This window comes from Porites lutea, chromosome 4 (assembly GCF_958299795.1).
Source record: "Porites lutea chromosome 4, jaPorLute2.1, whole genome shotgun sequence".
Taxonomy (NCBI): Eukaryota; Metazoa; Cnidaria; class Anthozoa; order Scleractinia; family Poritidae; genus Porites; species Porites lutea.
Window position 1 is genome coordinate 26,143,617 of NC_133204.1, and position 25,660 is coordinate 26,169,276.

At 37.8% G+C, this 25,660-nt stretch overlaps 1 protein-coding gene across 1 annotated transcript; it reads left to right on the forward strand.

Annotated features, from left to right (window-relative positions):
- Positions 1–18,240: 18,240 nt before the first annotated feature.
- On the forward strand, positions 18,241–25,380 carry LOC140933105 (kelch-like protein 3). Its single transcript, XM_073382621.1, has 3 exons — positions 18,241–19,131; positions 23,863–24,093; positions 24,718–25,380. Exons 1-3 carry the CDS (start codon positions 18,261–18,263, stop codon positions 25,332–25,334), a joined length of 1,719 nt encoding a protein of 572 aa, XP_073238722.1. The 5' UTR covers positions 18,241–18,260; the 3' UTR covers positions 25,335–25,380.
- Positions 25,381–25,660: the final 280 nt, after the last annotated feature.

The following is a 25,660-nucleotide window of genomic DNA, read 5'->3' on the forward strand; positions in this document are numbered from 1 at the left end:
TCTTCTGACTGAAAAGAGATTTAGAGACGACGATATGTAAATTACGATATTGTCGTCCAAAATTGTTTGTTTATGGTTGATTGATTCCCATGTTAATATCCTGGGTCCTTAGGAAGAGTACTAAACATTCATCAAATTTGTCCCCCCAAAAAAAAACAAGTACGATAAGAACAACTTGAAGGCTGTTTTTTGTCTGCTCGAGCTGCTTGTTTACATTAAGCTTGTCACGTGCACACGCTTATCATGCAATGCACAATTCAGTTACCGGTTTCCATTATTTACCCTTTTCGTCAAAGATCTTTGCAAACATATATGCATGCTGCATCTAAGTTTTTCGACGAAATTGACATTTTCAGGGAGAAAATGTCACTAAAACGTCGTCGCAAAATCGACTGAATTAGTTGATATTATTGGATTTGCTTGGAATAATGCATAGGCAATGAACACACATATGTCGTACTTGAATGGGAACTGACTCTGAATCGTTCTGGAAGAGCACAGAAGATTTGTGTATATTTGTAGAAAAAATTGTTTCATTATTTAATCAAAAAATTATTTAAAATAATGTTAACTATACAATTAAAAGAATAATGAAAAAATTTACCTAAATAAGAGTGTTATCTGCTAAAACTCTCTAAAATTCCCTAAAAAAACTCATAAAATTTGTATTCTTTCTTGATAGCGAGGGCCTCTTTTGGGGAATAACCGCTGATTAGTTGTAGTTTAGATGACGCTGATTAAAAACTGCTGATTTGTTGTGCTCAGTGAACAGTACTCTAGACACTGTTGTAGCATGTAGGTGGACTGAGCCCTCTCTTGGTTGGTAGGAATACAGAAAAATAAAAACGTTTTTTCAACGTTTTTACCTGTGAAATGGTGCTATTCAATATTCTTGAGATTTTCTAAAATTCTTTTTCATGTCCAAAATTCCCAAAACAATTCCTGCGGAATTATGTAGCTAAGCCTATTTTAAATTGACTTCTCTTCTACGAAACAGGCAAATAAAGGAGTGGAGTTTCCATGCAAGCTGGCTCGAATTGTGCATTGCCAAACTTAGCCTTGCTTGACAAGCGTGCCCACGTGACAAAAACAGCCTTCAAGTTATTTCTATTATTGTTATTGTTATTTTTTTTTATAAAGATATTGCTGCAATGAGTTTGTTGAATGTTTAGGTCTCTTCGTAAGGACCCAGGAAATTAACATGGGAATCAATCAACCATGTGAACAACAATTTGAGACGACAACATTGTAAATTATATATCATTGTCTTTCTTCAAGCAAAAGAGTTCCGTAAACTGCGATAAAAATCATTTGTGCGCGTGTAAGATCCCTAACTGATATTTTGAATCACCTGTAGCTTTGGCATCACCAGTTCTTCCGCTTCTTCCCCGGACACACCTGAACCCTTCTACTTGCACTCTAAAACCTGTATTTTTCAATTAAGGAGAGGCTGCTTAATTTAATGACGCCTTATTTCTTATTTTAAGAAAACTGAACTTATTTTAAGGGGGTTGTTTTGTATTTAAGTTTCTATCATCTTAATTTAAGAGCACGTATCATCGTTCTTAAATCAAAATTTTAAAACAAGAAATGGATTCTCATTTCAAGATAAACGCAAGTTCTTATTTTAAACATTTTGGATAAAACTTAAAAATGTCGCTTTACAGTAGCCGAAATGACCAAAATTTGCACACTTTTGGAGCTTAGTTTAGTGGTTAAGAAGTCTTACGGCGATTTGGAATTAAAATCCTCACAGCAGTATTTCAATATGATCACAGCTTGTCGTTTCACTGCGTTTCATAAACCACTCGCTCATCGTATTCATTGTTGGTCTTTTCCTCGCCTGCAACAACAATGGCAAGTTTTCCTCCTGCCACTCATGCACTGCAAAGAGCGTCAAACGATTGTACTATTCTTTCGAAGCGACCATTTTATCGATTCGACAACTCCTCCCCCATGTTTTTTGTTTGTTGTTGGCTGCGATTCATGAGAACATGTCACGTGGCACGCCTTTGAGCCAATCAGAGAAAGTATGAAATTTCCGTTGCACTTCAAATATTCAGGTGTGCAGTCGACATGAGAGCTCGAGGACTTGACTGGTGTGATTTCTAATGGCAAAAAAAAACCTTTTGGCTTTGGTGCATGTGAAATCTTCTCTTCACTCATGTGGCCTGTATTTTTTCCAAGAAACGGACTGGAGAACAATAATAAATTGAAATCATATATGTGAGAAAAACGTGAGGCCTAGGAAAGTGTAGCTTGAATGAGAATTGTCAGCTGAATTCTTTCTCACAAAATGATCCTGATTGATCTTTGTTTCTTTGTTTCCTTTCACAGCTTCTTAATAAGCTTAAGTTATGTATTTTGTATTAACATGCATACTGTTTTATACATTTACTACGTATCATGGAATAAGCAAAAGGCAATATTTTGCTATGAGCAGTGAGGCTGTGAGTTTGAGAGGTTGTGAGGCTGTAAAGCTGTGACATTAGGTAGTGAGACCTTGAGGTTGTGAGGCTGTGATATTGTGAGGTTGTCAGGCTGTAAGGATGTCAGACGTAGTTAATCCATAAACTGATAATAGATAGTAATCGATATCAATCATCTCTAAATATCGATTTCCGATATCAATCAATAGAAATCGATAAAGAACAAAAGTTGTGACTGATTAATATCAATTAGAAATCGATAGTGATTTTTTATTGATATATTTTAAATTGTTATCAATTACTGTCAATTTCTATCAATTGTTATCGATTTTGTTAATCGATAATAATCGATAAATTATTTTTTCTGTGACTTCGATTTCTATCGATTTCTGATATCAATCGATATTAATCAGCGGATTAAATTGATTAATATCGATCATATCGATTGATTTCTGGTATTGATTTTTATTTATTAACTATGTCTGGAAGGATGTGAGGTTGTGAGGCTGTGCAGGGTTGCGAGACTGTAAGTGTGTGAGGTTGTGAGGCTGTGAAGTTGTGAGGCTGAGTGGTTTTCAGGCTTTGAGACTGACAGGCTGTGAGTTTGCATTGTGAGATTGTGATGTTGTGTGAAGCTGTAAGGTTAGGAGGTTGTGAGGCTGAGAGGTTGTCAGGCTTTGAGACTATGATATGAGACTATGATATGATGCTATTAGGCTTTGAATCTTTAGGGGGGGCTGCGTTTTCTCTTATTCCATCCTTTACCTTCCCCTCATTTAAGAACTCTCATATAACCCTTGATAACCTAGCATGGTCAGCAATTAGAAGGGATTGGACTTCATAGAGGGAGAGAGGGGTGGAGGTTAAAGGAAAAATGTTTATGAGCAGGGAAAGGACTAGTGTAAAATAACCATCACATAGTTGGTTACCATGACAACAAGGAAGATCTGGAGCAAGCTTCTACATCACCAAGGGCCATTACAGTAATTTTGTAAGCTTGATGAAAATTGTTGAGACTTTGTAAGGGTGTCAGGCCCGACAAAAAACCCATCTTTCATGTAAAAATGTAACATAAAGAAACATACTTAATTAAATCTTCATGTGAATTGATTAACATCAAACTAAAAAGTCAAAAGTATGTTTAAAAAGTTAAATAATAAACTAAAAGCAAGTTTTTTTACATGATTTATTTATGTAAAAAGGCCCTTTGCATTAGTTGATTACGTGATCAACTTTCGGTAAACACAAAAACAGTTCGCTTTTGAAAACTTTTGTTTGCACGAGCTGAAAGAGCATATTAAAATTAGGTACAGTGGAGCCCCGCCCTATGGACACCCGCTTAATACGGACACCCGGATATAATGAACGGTTTCATTTGTCGTGGCGAAAAAGAAGCTCATATATTTTCTCTAAAATTAATCCACTTAATACGGACACTGTGGCATGTCCCATTGATGTCCATATTAACGGGGTTCCACTGTAACCTGTAAATCTTCAACCGTATATCTCAAAAGTGGCAATTGCAAAAAATTAATGGCCACGGTAAATTAAAAGGATTTGTATGCGAAAAACTCTTTTTGCCACCCAGCTGTTTCCATGCAAGTTGACCACGTGATCAACTAATGTAAAAGGCTTATTAAAAACAAATTTTGTTTTAACCTGTTAAAACAAACACTCATGACTGGAAAAGAATTGATTAAGACATCAAGGTCTCTACGTGCATAACTCACCACTATGACAGGCTTATATTATGACAAATGACTACTATTTAAAAGATACACAAAAATGTAGTCATTTGATTTTATATATTATTTTACCCATTTTCAATCCTCACCTGCGAATACATTTTTACAGTGTAACAACCTTTCTGTTACATCTGGACATTTGAACATTGCTAATGAAGTTCATCAGCCTGTATTAGCTGTGAGTTGTACACAATAGAAGACCTCTTATCAACAAATTCCATGTAGTAAATATAAATTTGCATCTCTACATAAAATATGTGAACTAGCTAAAAGTTCTTTCGAATTGAGTGTGTGAGTTTAAAGGAGCTGTGTCACGAAATTCAGCCAAATTAGTTAATTATAAAATGCCCGTTAAATTAAGAGAAACAAAAAAATAACTGCTTAAAACATTAAACAGATGTCATGGATGGGCAAAACTGAAGAAGATTGAAACAGATTGAAATTAGGGTTTTTGAAAACTGTTCAGCCTAACAGTTTTTCAAAGTTGATCTCTGCTGTTTGCAACTTCAAAAATAATGCTCAGGAGACATATTTGTTTGTCTCGAATCTCTGATTTTGTCTTTTCCATGTAATTTCTTTGTTTACTTTAAGTTCCATAGCGATTGAGGGCGAGTAATAGGCAAAATTAAACAAAATGAAGTGGATCACTGCCGTGACACAGCCCCTTTAAAGTTTATTTCAAGGTTCAAACTGGGCAAGGTCAGGTCCTAGTTCGTGAGATTAGAAGAGGGTCGTAGACTTTAAGTTATAAAGATTCTAGAGGGGATGGTATGTCTTAGTTGTCCTTGATATTTGGGGGGAGTGATCTTAGATCTTACTTTTTGAGACTGGGAGGTTTGTCAGGTTTGACCAGTTGTTCAAGAGTAGGTTGTTACTTACCTGGAGATAATGTGGAACTTAGTTTCTGTTTCTCTTTTTCAAACGTTTTCCATTGTGAAATTTACCCAGTCATTTCAGAGCATCCAAACATATCCTTAATATAGTTTTAAAAGGATTAGAAGAGGAATTAATGTTCCATGAACATTCAGATTTGAATTTCAAAGTTCACTCTAACTGCCTTACCCTGCTTTGAACAACCTGCTCATCTATTAAAGACTTCAAGGGAGAGGAAAACAGTCACAGCCTTGTGTTATGCACATCTTTTGACAAAGCAAAATATAATAGAACTTTATATTTATCAGTTAGGTGAAATTTGGGTTCAAAATTTAGCAAAAGCTAATCCAAAAGGAAAGTGAAAATAAACATTATTTTGAGTTTAGGAACATTGGAATGTTATCTGTCAAAAGTCTAAAAGATTAAATTCCATCTGATGGGATAACATCCAAGAACGACTTTTTCCTACTGATGGCTTTAGGAGTGCTGATTTGAGCATCATTTACAGCTGTACATCCTTACAATACAATAATACTCTTTGTTTTCCCTATATTTCCATGATTTTGTCTGAGTTTTATACTGACGCCTGATTTGTATTTGATGGTGTACATGTGCCACCTCGCATTCAGAGGAGCATGTTTTTACTGTATAGACATTAGCTAAGAATTTAATAGTGATTTTTAGTAGTAAGAGTAGGTGAGGTAGAATCTCAGGTGTAAGTGGCACATCATGCTGGAGTTGATCCCAGTTTCCATAGCTTGAAGTGACTAGGAAAATTTCTCTCCCCCTCTGTGGGCAGACAGGGTAATTAGTTGGTGTCTACCTGCCATTTTTGACATTATTTCAAGGGTCACTTGGGTGAAGGCATTAGGCAGCAGTAAGAAGTCTGTGCCCACTTCCTCAATACTTTTCTTCAGTTTTCTGTGGCTAGGAGACTATTTAGACGATGTACTGTTCCATACAATAATTGTATGGAACAGTACATCATAATAACTTGAAACAGAGTTTTCAAGCACAGTTTTTGTAGTAGAAACCAGTAGCACTGACTAGCAACATTGATCATCATAAGTTACAAATAAACAACCCATTTCTACGTTTACTAATGAAGTAACAAAATGTTTAGAGAGATAACATCATTAATTAGTTTATCTAGTACTTCCTTTGAAACACCACTTGTAAATGGTTTGTTGAATAAGTTGCCATTACTACATTGCTACTCACTGACTAGTGCGTACATTAGCCAATCAGATTGCAGAATTTGAGACAATGAGCTTTTGTTTCTACTGAAGTGAAGCACTCCCTGCAATCACTCTTGTAACTGACCAGCTCTAGTTACAACCACCATTGTGAAACCCTGTTTGAAAAGCTAGCTCTTGTAAGCGACCAGAAACGACTGCAACCACTTTTAGGCCATAACCCAACTGGACTTTTCCTTTGTTTTTAGGCTCTCGTAAGCTACCACTCAGAGTTTTATTTATATAAATGAACATTAATAAATGAAACTGCACTCTGTGCTAATGGTTCTTGTACAGTGTAGTATTGTATTATTTTGTCAAAGTACAAGGTCATTTCCTTTATAGTGATCACTTAGACATAAAGTTTAGCTGTGGCTATATCAGATGTAAAGATACTAATTAAACATTGATTTCTTTATTTTTCTTTATGAATTATTAATGAGTTTTTGAAGCTCTTGTATAAGCGACCACCCTCTATTGTTTTAACAAGCAGTTGCTTACGATCTGATAAGCAAGCAGCTCTATATATAGTCACAACCACTTTCTCAAATTTCCAAGGTGGTCACTTTCGAGAGCTTCAACTGTAGTCAGTAAAAATAGCTATCTAGAATAATTAAGTTCATTTAGTTCAGATGTTCTATTGCGAGTGCAATCTTTATTGTAATAAGTGTTAGTTTTGTAGTAATATTGCTTATCCTGTGGCAGGTGTTTTTTTTTTGTGAAAAAATATATTTATTTTGTTTTACAATGCCCAAAATGGGATTACCATTCTTTTCTTTTTAGTCCTATTTTTTTTCCCCAAAACAAAACAAACAGAATCAAAGATGGTGTGATATGCCTATCGATCATGAGCAACCACAATACAAGGTTTTAGAGGTCTTGTAACTATGTCAAACTTCAAGTGTGGAGAAATAAAAGAGAACATTGATTTGGTGTATATTAAACAATGTTGTCACAAGTTTAGTAGTTTGATGTTTGAGCAGGGCCTTTGATCGGCTCTGAGCTTTCAGAATCCTTTTTTTTGAAATAAGGACTGGTTTTTATTCTTGAAAAAAGAAATTTTTTCTTAAAAGCAGAAGTTTAACTTAAGAAAATTAAATTCTTAAATAGTTTTTGAATTTAAGAAAATACCTGCACATAATAAGAATTATTTTTCTTAAATTAAGATTTAGAATGCTTTTACTTAAAATAAGGCCTGTTTCTTATTTTAATAATTTACCCTTGAAATAAGATTTTTTTTTCTTAAAATAAGAAATTTCATTTCAGAAAAAAAAACTCTTAATCTGAAGTTTAATTTGAGAAATTTTGTTCTTAAAATAAGATTTTCAGGTTTTAGAGTGTTGTGCTTTAACCATGCAGTCATGTCACTACCGCAAGACAACAAAGGAAGCATTCCTGTTTCTTGCACAGCCCATGACGTGACACTGCACTGGTCATTTACCCCTCCAAAGGAATAAAGTGCCATCGAAAAATTATCCTGAAACAGATCGCTTTCTAGAATTTCGAACAAACCTGACGAAAAACAGAAAAAATTCCCGCAAAACCGGAGAAGGATTGGACGGGAACTCGGTCCAGTCCCCACACTCTTCAAGTCCAAAATGGCGGGCCAGCTAGCTTGATGTAATGACAAGTGCATCATCTCAATGCAAGGCTTTGTTTGGGTTATTTTCTTTATAAAAGCAAAACAAGCTTTTTGTTATCCAGCTCTCCTAAACGTGGATGGATGGTTTCATTTTTTCAGCTCTAAAGGACTCGGAAAATCACAGTTCACCTCGATACTGCTCACTGAAGCTCGTATATATATGTCTGTGTAATCTACGTATGTATGGTCATGCTCCTTTGCTGATGGGTATTTAAAACAACTATTCAGGCTATTACAAGGTCAGACGAAGATTATATGTTAACGAACCTTTTGATAAGCTAAATTTATCTGGTAAAAATATAAAAAAAATGGGCCTGACAAAATATGGAGACTTTCCATGCTTGGAGTAATGCTTGGAAATATGACGTGAAACTGACTATAAATCAAAGAAAAATTTAAGCATCTTGTAAAAAGATTTTTATATGTACATCAGAACATCATCATTTGTGTTCTATGGTGGTTACTAGGTTTTCAAAGAATAAAATCACCTTTGTTTTACTAAATTATGTGTTTGTTGCGCTAATCAGAGGCCTGTTTTAGATCAATTTTAAGGTAAGAATCGGTGTATTTCTAAACAGCGAGACTGATTTGGCTTTGACAATTCATTTTCACTTACCAAATACAGAATAAGGGCTTCTTGTCAACAATTTGGTTTGTTTATGGCCTGAATTAGGCTCAAAATTCCATTTTGCATCGCCTTAGAGGGGCATGAAGTGTTTGTTCCAAAAATTCAATAAACCATAATAAGCCAAATTTTTCTCAACTGATTTTGATAACTGGGTGACTAAAGTAAACAGTGGTATAGGTTTGGAAGTTATGCAAGAAGGCAGGTGAATATAGTAGAATTTTGAAAAATGGCTATTTTGGGTTGTAATTTTAACATCAATTTTCGCCAAACTCCAGCCCCAGGCTCGTCTCTGTGCAATACGTTGAGGACAAAGTTAAATGCATGAACTGAAAGCTCTATTATAGTAGAGTTCATGGTCAAATTCATTTGACAACAAAATTTACCAGTGGGGTCTTATCACACTTTCAAAATGCCCCCTGGAAGGCTGGATTTTTGGTGCTCAAAGGGTTAAAAATGAGACCCCCCCTGTAACTCCAAAACTAAAACTCGGAGAAGTGAGCCAAAGTGGCTTTTGAAATATCTCATTATACCCAACTACTGTGCCAAGTTTCAGCCAAATCGGTGGACCACAACTTTTGGCCCCTGGAACACTTTCTCAGACAATGACACTTAAGGCAAACATATCAAAACAAATCTAAAGAAAACTGGCCTAAATTTAACTTCACATTTATGAACTAAAAACATATCTCCTTGCTCGTGGCTATAATAATAATTTGCTAGTAGAACAATTTCTACACGCTGCTAATATTTCTCGTACTAAAGCGTTAGAGATTAAACCTAAAGATTGTAACGATGTTGTACCATTTGTTGTCACATATAACCCAGCACTTCCACGCACTTCTAATACCCTACCAAACATTTTAACATCTTACATTCCTCTAACCGTTGCAAAGACGTCTTTAAGCAACCACCTTTTGCTGCTTACAGTAGCCCTAATCTTCGTGACCTTTTAGTTAAAACACAATTCAGATAATTACCCGTTATCTCTAACAATCATTTTCCGCCAGGCTCCTTCCGCTGTGGACAAAATTGTGCCGCTTGTCCATACATTACTTACGGCCTCACAAGTTATACTTTTTACGCTAGAGGTGAAACGTAACACGCTCCATCACTTCACACGTTACTTGTAACACTTACAACATGATATACATATATTCATTCTTCACGTGACTCAGTTCGTAAGGCCAGGGAGTCGCATTTGATATATAAGGCCATGCCTCTTGAACCTCATGGCCTAAACCGCCGTGATGAATTATTGTAATCCATATCCTTAGTATTTTTCCTTTTCAGTTTTTGTGTTGTACGTCATTTCCGCCTCTCCCTTTTATTGCTACATTCTCCATCTATATAATATTGTGATTGCTACATAAGTTCAGTAACATCTGTAAACCTGAAGAAGGCTGGTATGGCCAGCCGAAATATTGTTATTATAAAAAAACAATACACGTTGTTTTAAATCAGCTTTGCTGTAGTCTTCGGACTTCTCGTTCTTGTTCTTTATATTTTGGCTGATTTGATCTCTTCTCTAGAGATCCAACGTTTACAACTAGCAGGATCTCCGTCCACGGTTTTTGCAGTTAATTTAATCCTTTATTACTAAGGACCACACCAGGGATACAGAAACAAAAGGGTCAAAAAAGATACCCTATTTAAAGACCGAGAACCTCAAAAACCATACCCTATTCCGCGGCACGTACCTATATACCCATATATGGGAGTACCCCCCCCCCCCGGGCTGATAAGGCCATGACTCGTGAACCTAATGGCCTAAATCGCCGTGACGAATTCTTGTAATCCATATCCTTACTATTTTTTTCTTTTCCAGTTTTCTGTGTTGTACATCATTTCCGCCTATCCCTTTTATACAATTTTTATAGCGACATTCTCCATCTTTATCAGTAACATTAGGGCCATTTATACGAGGAAAAATAAAAGGCGTCTTACATAAGACGCGAACTGTACCATTTATACGCGCATGTCTTATCTAAAAAGACGCGTCTTAGCTAAGCCGCGTCTTATTTTAGACGAAATGTGCCATTTATACGGAAAGTTCGCGTCTTATTTTTCCTCGTATAAATGGCCCAAATGTGATTCCCACATAAGTTCAGTAACATCCGCATGTAGACCTGAAGAAGGCTGGTATGGGCAGCCGAAATATTGTTCATGAAAGAACAATACACGTTTTTCTGAATCAGCTTTGCAGTAGTCTTTGGACTTCTGGTTTTTCAGTGGTTCTTTATATTTTGACTGATTAGATCAGGGGCACCCAACGAGGATATAGCTCAAAACCACTTAACATAGCATCGTTGAAGGTATTTTAGTATTCAAACGGTAGATATAGGCATATTTTTATCCCCTAAAAGCTTTCCATCTGTTCGGATTTCCTAGTTGAAAGTCTAGTGATCCGAAAATTATAGGGAGAAAAACTTACCTTCTCGAAAATTTCAGCCAGGAAAAGGCTCCCGAAAATTCTAGGTGGCCTTTTTTAAGGTCAAAATCCGTTAAAAATGGGTAATTATACCATTTTGTAGATGTTCGAAAATCCTAGGAGAGGCAGGCAAGCAAGAAATTTTACAACAAATGCTCCGAAAATTCTAGATCTCAAATCGTCTTCCGAACAGATATTTTCCCGAAAATTGCCGTTGGGTGCCCCTGATTAGATATCTTTTCCAGAGATCCAACGTGACAACTAGCAGGATCTTTGCCCACGGTTTTTGCAGTTAATTTAATCCTTTCTAGAACCCTTAAATAACTTGAATGTGGGTACGTTCGGGCTTGCTGACCTTGAGAACTTCAAACGCTTTACCTAATGACTTAAGCGAGTTTCCCGTTGATAACAAAAGTGGAATAAACAAACCTTTAGGGTTAATAATGTCAAGTACAAGAAAACCAATGTAAGAGTGACAGCTAAACCCACGAGGCTCTATCTTAAACCACAACAAGAACTCTTATGTAGGTAACAATCAAGGTCAGCGATGGTACCAAAACGTGCCCGCTTCAAGGACTGACACTCAAATTTAATAAATGACATTCAAGTTGAAAAACTACTTAAAAAGGTCATAGAATTTGAAAACCTGACGATACAAATACGGATTAACTTTGATCTTTAAACTGATCATAACAAAACTCTAGGGACGAGTGAAACGTCAAGTGCAAACATGAAATAAACTAATAATACACTGAAAATAACCTACAAAAGACTTCACAGCATGCTCTATGGTGTCACCTAGAGTAAGAAAAATACCGGTGGAGCTATTTGCTAACGGCTCTTGATCATCAATATGTCCGCATTCTGGACTTTTATGAGGGCTGTCTTAATGCGGTGCGGTTTTCTGGAGGCAGATTGAAGTTCGGCACTCGAAGGGCAGTCCAACTGAAGTGAATTCTCCTTTAGGAAAAAGGTCGTCTTATGTGCATTAGAAAGGACGTCACAAGCATAATTTTGCCGAGAATTAACAAACTGTTCTACTACCCAACCGTCTGACCTGGAATTTCTAAAGAAAACATAAACTTACACTCAGCCAAATGTCGACTCTTGTATGCTTGAAGTATACGAGAGTCGAAGTTTTGCGTTTTTGTTTTTGGTAGTAGTGCCACTAAAAGAGCTTGATTGGATCAGTTTCATCTGGTTGATTAGACTTGCGCTTTAATTTGTGGTAAGTTGAAGGATTGTGAAGTGGTATAGAAACTCACTTGTTTAGCGCTTTGCAGAGGGATTAGCTCATGTTATTCCTTAGCCAGTGTCGAACCACCCCCACATAACAAGCATTCAGTATGGGGCTTTTGAGTCTCGGAACCAACTTCCAGTGAAATTAGAACCTGTTCCTATTTGGGAATTTTCAAAGAAGACTGACTACTGAGAGGCTTAATATAACCTAAAAAGATTTTAAGAAGACCAGAAATTTTCCTTGTTTTGGATAAAAAATACTGCGTTAAAATGTTTCTGATATCAAAAAAGTTAAGAACAACGACGTTTCGACGTTCATTATCAAGTCAAAAAGTAAGTGTCTGTTTCAGAGTATAAATACTAAGCATAAAACAATTCTTCAATAAAAACCTAATATAAAATGTCAAGAATGTCACTTGAATAAAGGGCTTTGCACGAATTGACTATCAGCCTGAGTGTCATAGGCCCATCTACCTACTGTAAGCAAAAAAATGCCAAAAAAATAAATAAATAAATAAACGAAATAAAAAAATACATCCCGCATTTAGCTTCCACTATGTAGCGGATCTCCTTGTCTATAAGCTCTCTTAAAAAGCGTTAAGAAGATGTATAACCCCAGGCTTCAAAGAAAAAAAAAATTGTCGGAAGTTAACGTTAGTGCGTAATTAAGTACGTAATTTAGCCATTGCCTCTTAAAATCTCCTGAAAATACCAGCTGCAATAATCAAGGAAATTTGTTGTTTTGTAGTGTGCGGTATTGAAAGCGAACCTGATATTTGACTGTTTTACTCCGGAAAGGAAGCTGCCGAAAACGACGTAAGCCCAACTTATACGAATCGGAAACATATTTTGTTTCTCCAAACAAGCACACTGAAATATATTTACTTGACCGAAAGGAAGTCTAAGAAAGGGAGAAGAAAAAGGTAATAGTTCTTCCTACCTTCAAAGCTGCGTGCATTAAATGACTGAACACTGATTCAGCAAACAAGATCTCCAAGGGTTGGTTTAGATCAGGTTAAGGAGGCGGTCTGGTTAAAAGCATTGTTTTTCGGTCATTAAATATCTAGGCAAGATTTCATTCAATCAAAACATGACTGCATTAATTTGGAGTCCTTGATTCAATAATTTTTTGACAGGTTTTGGACCGTTTTCCGAATGATTTTAAGTGTACAAAAATTAGGGAAGATGTTTAAAATGTTGGAAAATTGGAAAATATTGGATTTGGTGGTTGATTAAGTTTATAATATGAAATGAATAATTAGTAAGTTCTTTAGCGGACTAACTGGTATATGTACGTACCTTCCTACCCTAATTTATTTCCTTTCTGAATCGACATAATAAAAAAATCGATGCCTCCGCCAAAAAGCGAACTAGGCTACCCCCTTAAAATCGCCAAAGGGACTACTTTGTCTTCGGCATTGGGAGGAGTTAAGAAATAATTTTTGGCTAGTTCAAGGCCAATCTGCATGCATGTGGACAGACGAAACCGAATTAACAAAAATGGTTGTTAAAATGGCCTCAAACTTTTCCTGTCACTTTTGCACTTCACTCGGGGTTAAATAGCTGAATTTATCAGCAAGCGCATACCCGGAGGGAGGTACTTCCTTATATAAGCTATATACGCATGTGCCGCTCCATCGGGTAGGGTTTTTGCGCCGTTTTGGTCTGAAAACGGGTATACATTTTGCCCATTTTGGTCTAGAATCGGGTATGTTTTTTGAGGGAACTATGAATGTATTTATTGTTTCAATTCGAAATGAGTAAGGAAAGAAAGAGAAATATGCGAATTCTAAATAGATTTGAATAATTTTGTTGTTTGCGCTGTAATCTACGTAATGATAACATGATTTCTGCCTAAAAGCCAGGTCAGAAAACGAGTATGGATTTTAGAGGTCTAGTCTGAAAACGGGTGTGGAAAATTACATTTTTGGTTTCAAATCGGGACAGGATTTGGAGAACTGGGCGGCACACCCCCACCAAGAATTCCCAGGAGTACCCCCCGAGGCGCATACATAGAGGATATTACACGGTGGCGAGAAGATATGAATTTTATGTTCGAGTAGCAAGAACAATATCTCACTCGTTCGCTTCGCTCACTCGTGAGATGTTGTTCTTGCCACGAGAACATAAAATTCATATCTTCGAGCCAACGTGTAATGTTCTTTTTATTATATGGAGAAACCAGTTCAACAAAAGCAAAAGGCAGGAATCGCGACGTCATTGAACGATACGACACTCACAAAGGGGACATACGGACAATACGCCACTCGGGTCCCGGATGAAGTGGCGTATGGAATCTACGAGTGGTTTAGTTCCCAGTAAAACACTCTCCTCCATATAATAAAAGGGGTTATTTCAAGGGGCCGCTTCCACTCCTTTTTATCTAAAATCGAGTGTAGACATTTTAAAACTTGCCAGTCTGAGAATCTGCCTTCTATGCCCTTTATTTGTGGACAGAGGAATCCTAAAAGCTCTTCTTTCTCCCAGAGCCTAATTCGAAATTTTCCGTGGATTTGCCCCCGTCTATACACTCTTTTTCTTTAATTAGCATAGTCCGCACTCTGCGTTTTGTGTCAAATTTTACCATAAAAGGCTACCAAAGCCACAATGCATAACGCGTGACGAGACCCTACAAACGTCGGCGTGGGAGCCTCTTACAGATGCAGACCATCTGATTACAATGCTGATATCACTTCATTGTCGATTCATTAGCACCTGTAGCTTTTAAAAAATTGAGAATTGATTGTCCAACACAGTCGTTACCTGAACCCATCTTAAGTGAGAGACAATAGCATTAGGTGATGAAAAAGAACGCGACAAAGCGATAAATTGAATGTTTTCGTAAAAAACACCTGAAATGTAATGAACCTGAGTTGCAGCCGGCCCACGCATTGTCTAAACCATTTGTATAGTTTATACAGAAGGTCTAGAGTGTCTGTGACGCAGGTTAACATATCCGCGCAACCTTCAATAGCCTGGTGAAAACCAATGCATAGTCAGCCGAACTGCAATCTGATGCAAGACCGGCTTAACAGCGTCCCGTTCGAGCCCGCTAACTTACCCCTTTCACCCCTTAGAGTCAGTGGCGAGTGGACATTTTTTTTACAAAATTATAACTTGTCCTTTTTGTAAAATGTTAAGAAATAAATTGCACCAACCATGCAAATCTTCTGCTGAAGACGGGTGTCATTTGAATATTGTAACATCACATAATATTTCATCCACAGATTTAGAAGTTAGGCAGAAATTCATGGCCAGTTTAATAATTCAGTGTCGACCACATGTAAAACTAAAGAGGAATTAGACAACCTTACTAGCTTATATGACTTAGATTTGTTTTCCTTAAATACAACCTTAGAACATATAAATTTGAACCACATTAATTACTCCTCTAACAGAATAACTAGTGGATATTTCTCCCCCCATAGTTTTAAGGAAATGAAAACGAAGTTGTCAAAAGATGAGACTATCTCTAGCTTTTCTGTTTTTCATAACAACGTCGTCAGCCTTAATCGTAACCTGAAAAATCTTCAAACTCAACTTTTGCATGAAGTAGATTTTCTTTTTAATGTCATCGGAGTATCTGAAACAAAAATCACCAATGCTAATTCACAAATGTGCACAGAACATATACCTAGCTACGTAGTTGAATATGTTCCAACACCTCTGGCGTCTGTGGGTGTAGGGATGTTTATTGATGAATGGCTTGATTATCGTATTTTAGAAAAGACCTCTAATGAAGCTTTTCAGGTATTGTGGACTGAGTTCTCCTTTGTGAATAAAAAAAATGTTATTTGTGGATTCTTTTATAGACAGCATAACTCACCTGAAATCTTTCAATCATATTTTTATGAGACTATTGAAAAACTTGCGTCCTCTGGGAAACACATTGTAATCATGGGTATCTTTAAGAAAACTCTCAAAAAATGCCTTTAAGAGGAAAATAAAAACAAACATTTTTTGAGATCCTAGCTTCAGAAGACTGTTATATTGATCTCCCAGAAATCGTTCAAAAAGGTAAGTTGAATTTATTTTCCTCTTAGTTGATATGTAACCATTAATATCGTTTAATGTATCAGTTAAAGTCTCTTGTCATAACTGTTGTCATTTATTATTAGTAATACCATTAGTTTATCAGTAGTCTCTAGTCATCGTTGTCAATTTTAGTTTCTTTAGTTCTCTCGTTACTTTTAGCTGTATTTAGTTGTACTTATTTGCTGTAAACATGACCCGCCTAGATTAGCTGAGCTACCCGCGGGCATGTTATTGTATTTTTACCTCAAAACAAAATAAAATAAAATGTATGTATGTAAGTTAGAGTGACCAATCATGTCTTAGAGTGAAAAGGTTACCGACGTCAAAAGAAGAGACGACGGATGAACCTAAATTCGAGCAATTACAATTGGTGTTGCTCCAAGCAGTTAGTTATAAGATATTTCTGTATGCATAATTCAACTGAACAAACATCAAAATGAGCTCTCGCTTTTTCTCTTTCAAGCTCCGAGCCATAAAAGAAACCGTCTGGGTTAAATTCACTTCCTCGAGATAATCACTAAAATCAGTTATCCTGTAACCGCATAGGCATCAGGGACGGTTTAGCGGTGTTTGCTAATTCAGAATTAGATAGTAATCTACTGAAAGTGGAAAAATAAAATACAGTAATATTATCTCTCAAGGTCCTAGATTGACCTTGAGTTTGCTTTGCGTTTCAGTGGTCAGTTTCGGATCTCGAGACTGACGTAAAGTTAACGCCGGGAAGCTTAAAGGCTATGAAATAAGGACATAATTAAGAAAAATGGCCTTGTTTCGAAAGTATCTTTCACAGAAAACCTAGTCTGTGGGCGTGATGTATAATAATGAATAATTCTAACGAATATCACGGAACACAGGTAAATTTCGTTTCGGAGACCTTTTGATCAGCTAAAGATTATAATACTACTGACAACAAATAAGTAGCTCTACTTGCCCATCTGTTTGTAATACAAATTCGGATAAAGCAAAGCGAAAGCAAAAGTAAAGCAAGACAAAGCAAAGCAAAGCAAAGCGATGTTCGCTAAAATCTTTCATCTCAACAAAGCACTGGTTAAAGACAATTGGTATTGGTAATAAGTTATATGTCTGAATATTTTTCGCGCTTGTAATTCTTTTGTGGGAATAAATAAGGTCGATTTATAAAACAATGATAGGGTCTATATAAAACCAACGTCAAGCAAATGAATAAATAATACCTGTTTATCGGAGTAAAGGAAATTGTAAATGAGAAACTTGAACATTTTTGTTATAAAAGGCTCATTAAATAATAATACTAAAATAGATGGAAATAATATAGGTATATCTTATTCACTGTTGTGTGCTCCATTATATAAGATGGAAGTGGTCGAATATTTAATACCGAACGAAAATACAGAACCGGCGCGTGAGAAAATATACAAAAAAGTACTATTAAAGCTAGGAATAGAATATTAAATACTTCAACACGGCTTAAAGTGTATAGGTAATATCGACAGCTACTTGATAAGAAATTCTATTTTGGTTGCGTTAACATAAAAGCGGAATCTAAGTCACCCAAACAAACACACCACACAAAGAAATTACAAGTTTTACAGCGTTCAACAACCTGTTGCTTTTACGGGCAAAAATTGGCCAATGAAAATTTTGTCAACGTCGCTCCAGCCAATCACATTTCAACGCTCCTTGAGGTTTTCCTTGTTCCGATCTTTCGTGCGATTGAATAACTGTCAAGTTTCTGAAACAATACAAGTTGTTAGAATTATGCATCCGAGATGAAAAGAACGTAATTTTGTGAAGCACGAGTCCGACACGAGGGCAACAATTGGCGTCAAACAAACATTTCTTTTGTGACGATACTGAAGACAAGGACGAGGAAATTGAAAGCTTTCTCCTACTGGTATAAACTGGGACGAATAAGGCTAAGCTGAATTTCATTTTTTTTGACAGACGATCAGCCTTTGTTTATAAGCCGTTCTTTTAAAAAAAACGCTTTATTTTGGTTGAACGGTACCTGATAAACTCCCGGCACAATGGATGGTACAAACGTGTTCTACGATTTCAAAGACGATGAAGGAGCGACCGATGCTCTCCAAAAGATGAACGATTTTCGCCTAGAGAAGAGTTTTTGTGATGTGGTTCTCTCAACAGACGATGGAGAAGAATTCCACGCTCACCGCCTTGTTTTGGCTTCTGTTAGCGCCTACTTCCGAGCGATGTTTCTGACGGATATGAAAGAAAGCCATCAAAAAAATATAACAATAAGAGGAGTTGAGTCGCCAGCTTTGAGAAGTTTAATAGATTTCGCCTACACTTCATCACTGGGAATCACGTTTTCGAACATTCATTCAGTTCTTTCAGCGGCCAGTTTGCTTCAGTTTCCAACCGTAGAAAACGCCTGTTACGATTTTCTCCGAAACAGTATCAACGTCGATAATAGCATCGAGATATGGAACTTGGCGGACCTACACGGCTGTTCAGACCTAGTAGACCTGGCCGAAAACTTTATTCGCGCAAATTTTACGGCGATTTTAAAACTGGAAGATTTCAATATGTTGTCGTTAAAGCAAATGGTGCGACTTCTTTGTCACGATAAACTAAACGTCCCATGCGAGAGCACCGCATTGTTCGGTGCTCTTGACTGGGTCAAATACGATTTGGCCAATAGACTTGTAAATCTCGAGGAATTACTAGAGCATGTCCGATTTCCTTTGATGACGCGAAAATTTCTGATGGATACAGCGGCAAGAGAGGAGCTAATCATGGCTAGCGCAACCTGCAGACAGTTTGTTCTCGAAGCGATAGACTATCATCTTATTCCTGAGAGAAGAACAAAGAACCGAATCCCGCGTGCGATCCCTCGCGACAGACTAAGCCGATTACTTTACGTTGTTGGAGGCGAAGGTAGGTATTGAAAGAAATACCGTATCTATTCGAATAAGCGCCCAACCTCGAATTAGCGCCCATCCTGAAGGCAGAAAAATTTAATAAGCGTCCAGCCTCGAATTAGCGCCCACTCCCACCCCGCCTCCCTCCTCCTCAAACTCAAACTCAAATAAGCACCCACCCCACCCCCCTCCCTTTCTGGTCCCTCCCACCCGAAAATCATTAAATAAGTACTTGATAAGTACTAATAAGAGACTTGCCCGAAGACGGAGTTTTCTTCAGAGTATTTTACAGAAACCTTGCTTTATTACATCTTCGCGTTTTATTATTACCATTTATTGTATTGTTGCAAAATAAACATACTACACTTGCTGAAAATGGTGAAAATTTAATAATAGCCCAGCCTCGAATAAGCGCCTACCTCGAATAAGCGCCCACTCTCTATGTCCAAAAATTTAATAAGCGCCCAGGGCGGTTAATCGAATAAATACGGTAATACAAAAACAAAACGACAACAACAGCTGATTATTTTTTTGAAAAAGTGTTTTAAAGTGACTGGCCTAGGTTGCAAAGCCGGATACAGGGAGGAAGACGAAAGTGGATATCTGTGCTCTAAACTGAAAAAGGTCGAAAAACATTTCGACCACTAATTACAGGTAACAACCTAGCCTGAGGAAATCAGTGGGTATTTATCGGATGAGATGTATATTTAGCACATGCAAATAACGGTCGGACTATGGCGATTGAATATACTTGCAGAAAGAACATGATCGGTCTCGTTGATCGGATTTTCCCAACAATATTCTTATTTCTCATTAACTAAATAATAAATTTTAATCATCCTGTAATTTTGCGTCAAATGTTGAGTGTAAACAGGAAGTCTGATGTATCTCGCAAGTGCAATTGACCTTGACGTTAACAGAGGCGTGTAAAGATGATGCATGCCTCCTAATCTCCTAGGTGTCGCTATTTTTTGTCACTTTATTATACAGTGTAGTATAAATTGTGGAACAAATTTTTAAGAGATCATGCACGCGGCAAAAAGTTCGACATGGTGATCTTGGAATAAGCGGCATTTTTTTGCGAATACGTGAATTACCTCAGGATATCGAAATTAGAAATGGTCTCGTGAATGTGCACGTTGAGGCCCGTAAGCCACTTTTACCCGCTTGATCCGTTACTCAAGACAGAGTCCGACCAATTTTTCCTCAGTCGACAACTTTCGTAGATGAGTTTTGTTCTGCTCGTGAAATCTTCCCGAGAAATAGTGTAATTTTTGAGACTTCACGTAACCTGCGAAAACAGCCGTCTTTACTCGCTAAGTTTGTTGATAAGGCAGCCGAGTCTATGATCGCCCTCGAAGCACCCAACACTAGAAAAGACGAGACAGTCCCTTGTCAAGTCACCAATGCTAATACAGCAGGAATCAAGCACGATAACGAATAGAATGCAGTTAAAAACAATTCAAGCCCATTCTGCCTAGATCTGATCTGGGTATAAATCTGTGTATCACGCATTGTCATAGATACCCAACATGTCGTCATGAACAATGTATGTGTAACGAAAAAATGCATATTAAGATAAGACGTGTCAAGTATGGCGAGACTAATAATACAGGACTTCCTATCTAGAATTTTCAGTTCAACAATTCGCAGGCTTAAAATAAAACCGTGGGATGGATTTGGGGACTTTTGGATGTGCAGACGTATCCAAATAAAAAAAAACTCAATTAAATTCGACTGTTTAAATTAAATGCGACGTTTGACGTATCTGCGACTGAAACGAACAGTCGAGGATTCAACTTGAGTTCGACTTTTGATTGGAACGTCGCATTTCACATCTGTCGAACTTAATGCATGAAGTTTAGTAAATTATTATAGTTACATTATTGGGAATATTGACAACGAATGGAGTTAAATTCGACAGAGTTCAGAGAGTTAAATTCGACGTTTGAATCAAATGCCGTATTTAACTATTATAGTTCGACGTTTGAACCGGGCCCCAGATACGGCAAACGTCGCAGTCAAGTTAATAAACGGTCGAATTTAATTGATTCAAACGTCGCACTTCACATGCATTTTTAATTCTCACAATAAGTTCGGCATATGTAAAATTCGACGTTCGCCTAACATTTTAACTTATCTTTTTGGTCAAAAGCGGTATCGGTGGAGAAAAAAATCTTTAGATTGAAGAGGAATATACTGTCAGACCACTTTTAAACATAATGAAAGTACCATTGAATTGAGACATTTTTCAGCGAACTAAGATAAAAAAAAGACATGCAAACTTGTCACTAAAGTAGCGACGAGGGGAGAGAGAGGGTGAGAATCTAGTCTGCAATTGAAACCGTGAGGTAAGGGCGAGAAGAGCTGACAACTGAGCTGACTCGTGAAGAATCCGTTTATGCCCTGGAATATATGTAAGAGAAAGAATTACGGCAGGAAAAGGGGCTGTGTCACAGCTGGCGAATGGTTCATTTTGTTTATGGCGTCAGTTATACGCCTTTATTCGCAATGAACCAGTGGCCTTCAGTGGAAAAATTACTGCCTTATGAACGACAAAATCACAGCTGGTTGTCAAACACACGTCTCTAGAGCATGATCACAAACGTTTAAACAACAAAAATTAACCTTGAAAAAGTCGACAAAACTTTTGGGAACATAAGAAATGGATTATTCATGATAGATAACAGGAGTTTAATAGGCGCCTATAGATATATACTATTTTCAAAGACAGGTCTGAACTCTGATTGATTGTAATACGTATGTTCAAATATAGCACTTACAGTCCAAAATGATCGCTTGCGGATTCGTTCGGCCAATCATTTTGCGTCTGTTAGACCAATTTACATGTAAGAAACCGTAAACAGGATGTCCAAGCAATGATGCCGAACGTGTCTATAACTATTACTAAACTGGTCGTAATTTATTAGTTGGTTGTTATATTTTATGGATTCTAGTCTTTCAGCCCTGATACAAATCTATCGACTTCCTATAATATAAGCGTATTAGGAATTTTAATTAGCGGCTTTTATTGGCATAAAACAGTCATTACGTCCCCTCAAACGAATTTTGTACCGCCGACCAATCATAAAATTTTCCATTTTCTCTCAGTTTTAGCATGATTCTGAATTGTAAGATTATGTGCGAAAATAAAACTGAGTAAGCCTTTATGAAATTGAGTTCCTACACATACCTTAGCCTGAGTTGCAGCCGGCCCACCCATTGCCTGAACTATTTGTATAGTTTATACAGAAAATCTAGAGTGTCTGTGACGCAGGTTAACATATCCGCGCAACCTTCTTTTATTTTGAAATTGTAACGTCTTAGCTTAACCTTTTCATTATATGACGACCCTGAAGAAGAAAGGCCGTGCCTTCCGAAATATTGGTAAATATATATATATTTTCGACTGTAAAATCAGCCCTGCATCTTTTTCTTGCTTCTTTCTTGCTTCTCACTCATTGCTGATTAGATCTTTTATTAGGATCCGGTCCTTGCTTCAAAAATTCAACCTTCAATAGCCCGGTGAAAACCAATGCAGGGTCTTATTTCAGGATGTGAATTACCGTAAAGCAAGGCGGTATTATGATATGAACCCCCTAGTGGCTTCTTAGAGAACGGATATCTTTACAAGTATGACTCCATTAAATAATTTGCTTGCAAGATGGTTCGTAACAGATGACGTTGCGGAAGTAGAACACTACTAAACCTTGGAGAGAGATTAATGGAGAGCGATTAAGCAGATCGAGTAGAAGTTTTTTTTTAAGCCTTTAAGAGTAATTAACCTCTAACCCTTCTTTTACGTTAACACATGGAATAACCGCAGAATCTATGTGGGCTGGTACCATAATAAGCCTTGGCACCTGACAGAGCTTCTAGGCCAGGGTTCAATTCAAGCTTTTACAAGAGTAATTTAGTACAAGTGTAGCCATTTCATTCAATTGACTTGATTGACCCCAGTCCTGTTCTGAATACACTAAAACACTCGTCGCAAAGAAAAATGTACATTAACCTTGAACAAGAGGTTGCCTTGACCTGGAAGAAATTGGGGTGTAGAGAAGGGACGACCGGAAATATGTTTCTCACAGTCTACCTGTCAGCGTTTTCGCGTGCTCTTGCGCCTTAATTTGCCTTCTCTCTTTCCGTCCTTCAAGCAACTGCCACCTACAGTAGGCTAGCAGGCCAGTAAGAGGTGTTAGCCCTGCACGATAAGAGCCAAATAATTTGTTATCAGTTAGACTGAACGTTATAATTTGGGGATCATTCATTATTTATGTCAGGGTGTGGGCTAGCAAGAATAGGGGCGGGGAGGGGGGGGGGGGGTCACGACAAATTTAGGACAGTGCGAGGGGGGTCATGAGGAAATTGACATACAACAGGGGGGCTGTCTGATTTTACAATTTTGTTTTATTTTCAAAGAAATGCGTTGAAAAGTACATTTAGAGGGGCCATGCCGTTTGTTTTCTTTCCTGGAAGGGGTCATAACTACTTGTTATATTTACTGATGGATTCTTCCAGCCCACCCCCTCGCATAGATAATGAATGGTTCCTTAGTTCATTAGAATTTTTTCCTGTCCTCTTGCCTTATACCCGAAATATCATGTTTAGTCTGTACTTGTATTCAATCCGATTAATTCTTTGGCACCGTTCTGGTTTTGTAAATAAAGATCTAAGAAAAGAGTTAATTTTCTTGGTTCAAGCTTTAACTTAGTGTCGACTCTTTACTGCCACTTTGTTTTAATTTCAGAAAATCGCAAGGTTTTAAACGACGTAGAATTCTTTGACTTCAACGAAAAGAGATGGCGCGCAATCGCACCTATGATAATTCCACGCAAGTACGCTGGTTGCGCGTTTCTAGATGGTCAGCTGTATGCCGTGGGAGGAGTGAACAGGGAGTACACTGACCTAGTGACCGTGGAGAGTTACAACCCTTGTGTGGGCCAGTGGAATTCTGTTGCATCGCTCAACAAGTGCAAAGGTGACTACCATTGATCAAGCTGAAATAAGCATTGTAAAAAGTCAATAAGTATACTCGCAGAAGAAAAACAAAAAATTTAAAACAACAACAACCACAAAACGCATACACTCAAAATCGGGTAGAAGTCTTGTAGAGAAGTTCCAAAGCACCTAATTAAGTCTTACTCGTTTACATTGCTCGGTCTCATGACGAAAGCTATTATTCTATACTCGCTGACTTATGATATAGGCAATACTTGCAGGTGTCGCAGACCAACACCATGAGAAAGTGATTGGGTATGTCTCGGCTTGTCAATCCCCCGGTGGGCGCTGACTACAAGAAAATCTTTATTGTTTATAGAATGATTATAGAAGAAGACTGACGCTGTTTATTACACCCTCTAAAGCTACATTTTACTATGCGTTAATTAATTACGAAAGAGGATAGATATTTTTCAGTTCGTCAAAACGTAGAAAAAGACCAGAAATAAACAGCAAAATTAAATTTAGCCTAAAATACTTTATCACTTTCTTTGATCACATAACGTAAAGAGGATCAATCGATCAAGCACTCTACCAAGCATAATAGCAGGCCATCTCTAACAAGTACTAAAACCGTGTCTATTATCTTTGTCACTTTTGTTAGGTGCTCTGGGGGTTTCTGTACTTGAGGGATGGCTGTATGCCGCCGGTGGATCTCACAACGGAGCTGTGCTTAAAAGCGTGGAGCGTTATGATCCAATCAAAAACGAGTGGACCCAAGTGGCAAACATGCGCCTACCCAGAAGCCACTTTGGAATGGCGTCTCTGCAAGGACGTCTCTTCGCTGTCGGTGGTTACTGCGGGATCTCGGAGATCGAGCACGTCGAGTGTTACGACCCCATGACTAACAAGTGGGCCGACATGAGCAGCATGAACAAGTCCCGGATGAATCACGCAGTGGTTACCTTTAGCGATCGCATATACGTCATCGGAGGCAGTAACAGTGTTGGTATTCTGGACTCCATTGAGAAGTACAATCCTGATTTGAATCTTTGGTTGATCATCCGCAACACGATGGATCCTCGCAGTGGAGCAGCAGCGGCCGTGGTTTTGGGTGGGACTGATGGAAGGCAGGAGTTGTTTATCATTGGCGGCCATGACCATCACAGAAGAGATACAAACTCCGTTAAAAAGCTCAATTTGAAGTTTGCTGATTACTCATCAGCAACGGCACCGTGTATGAATCATCCTCGAGTGTACGCTTCAGTTGCGTGTGCTTAGACTGCTGCAGCTCAAGGCAGGCGATGCATAATTGTCCCCCCCCCCCCCGCTCGCGCGCCGCTCTCCACGCCACTTTCAGAGCAGACACTATGAACTTTGAAAAAGATACCATGAAAATAGAATATGTTCCTTTCAAGGTCAGAGCACCGTTTCTGGTGACAAGTGCGGGTGCGTGGAAGGCGAGCTGTGGAAGAGAACCGCAACATCGTCTTTCAATCGCAACCTGATTTGGACCCCCAGAGATTTTAGAAACCCCGGTCCAAATTCGTTAGCATATCATGCAGGGATCAGCTTGATTTAAATCCGTTAGAGGTTTTGGATCCCCT

Excerpts from the sequence above, each read along its gene's own strand:
- LOC140933105 (XM_073382621.1), top strand. The coding sequence starts at position 18,261 with ATGGATGGTACAAACGTGTTCTACGATTTCAAAGACGATGAAGGAGCG. Across the intron at positions 19,132-23,862 it reads TTACGTTGTTGGAGGCGAAG|AAAATCGCAAGGTTTTAAAC; the intron begins GTAGGTATTGAA and ends TTTTAATTTCAG. Across the intron at positions 24,094-24,717 it reads ATCGCTCAACAAGTGCAAAG|GTGCTCTGGGGGTTTCTGTA; the intron begins GTGACTACCATT and ends CACTTTTGTTAG.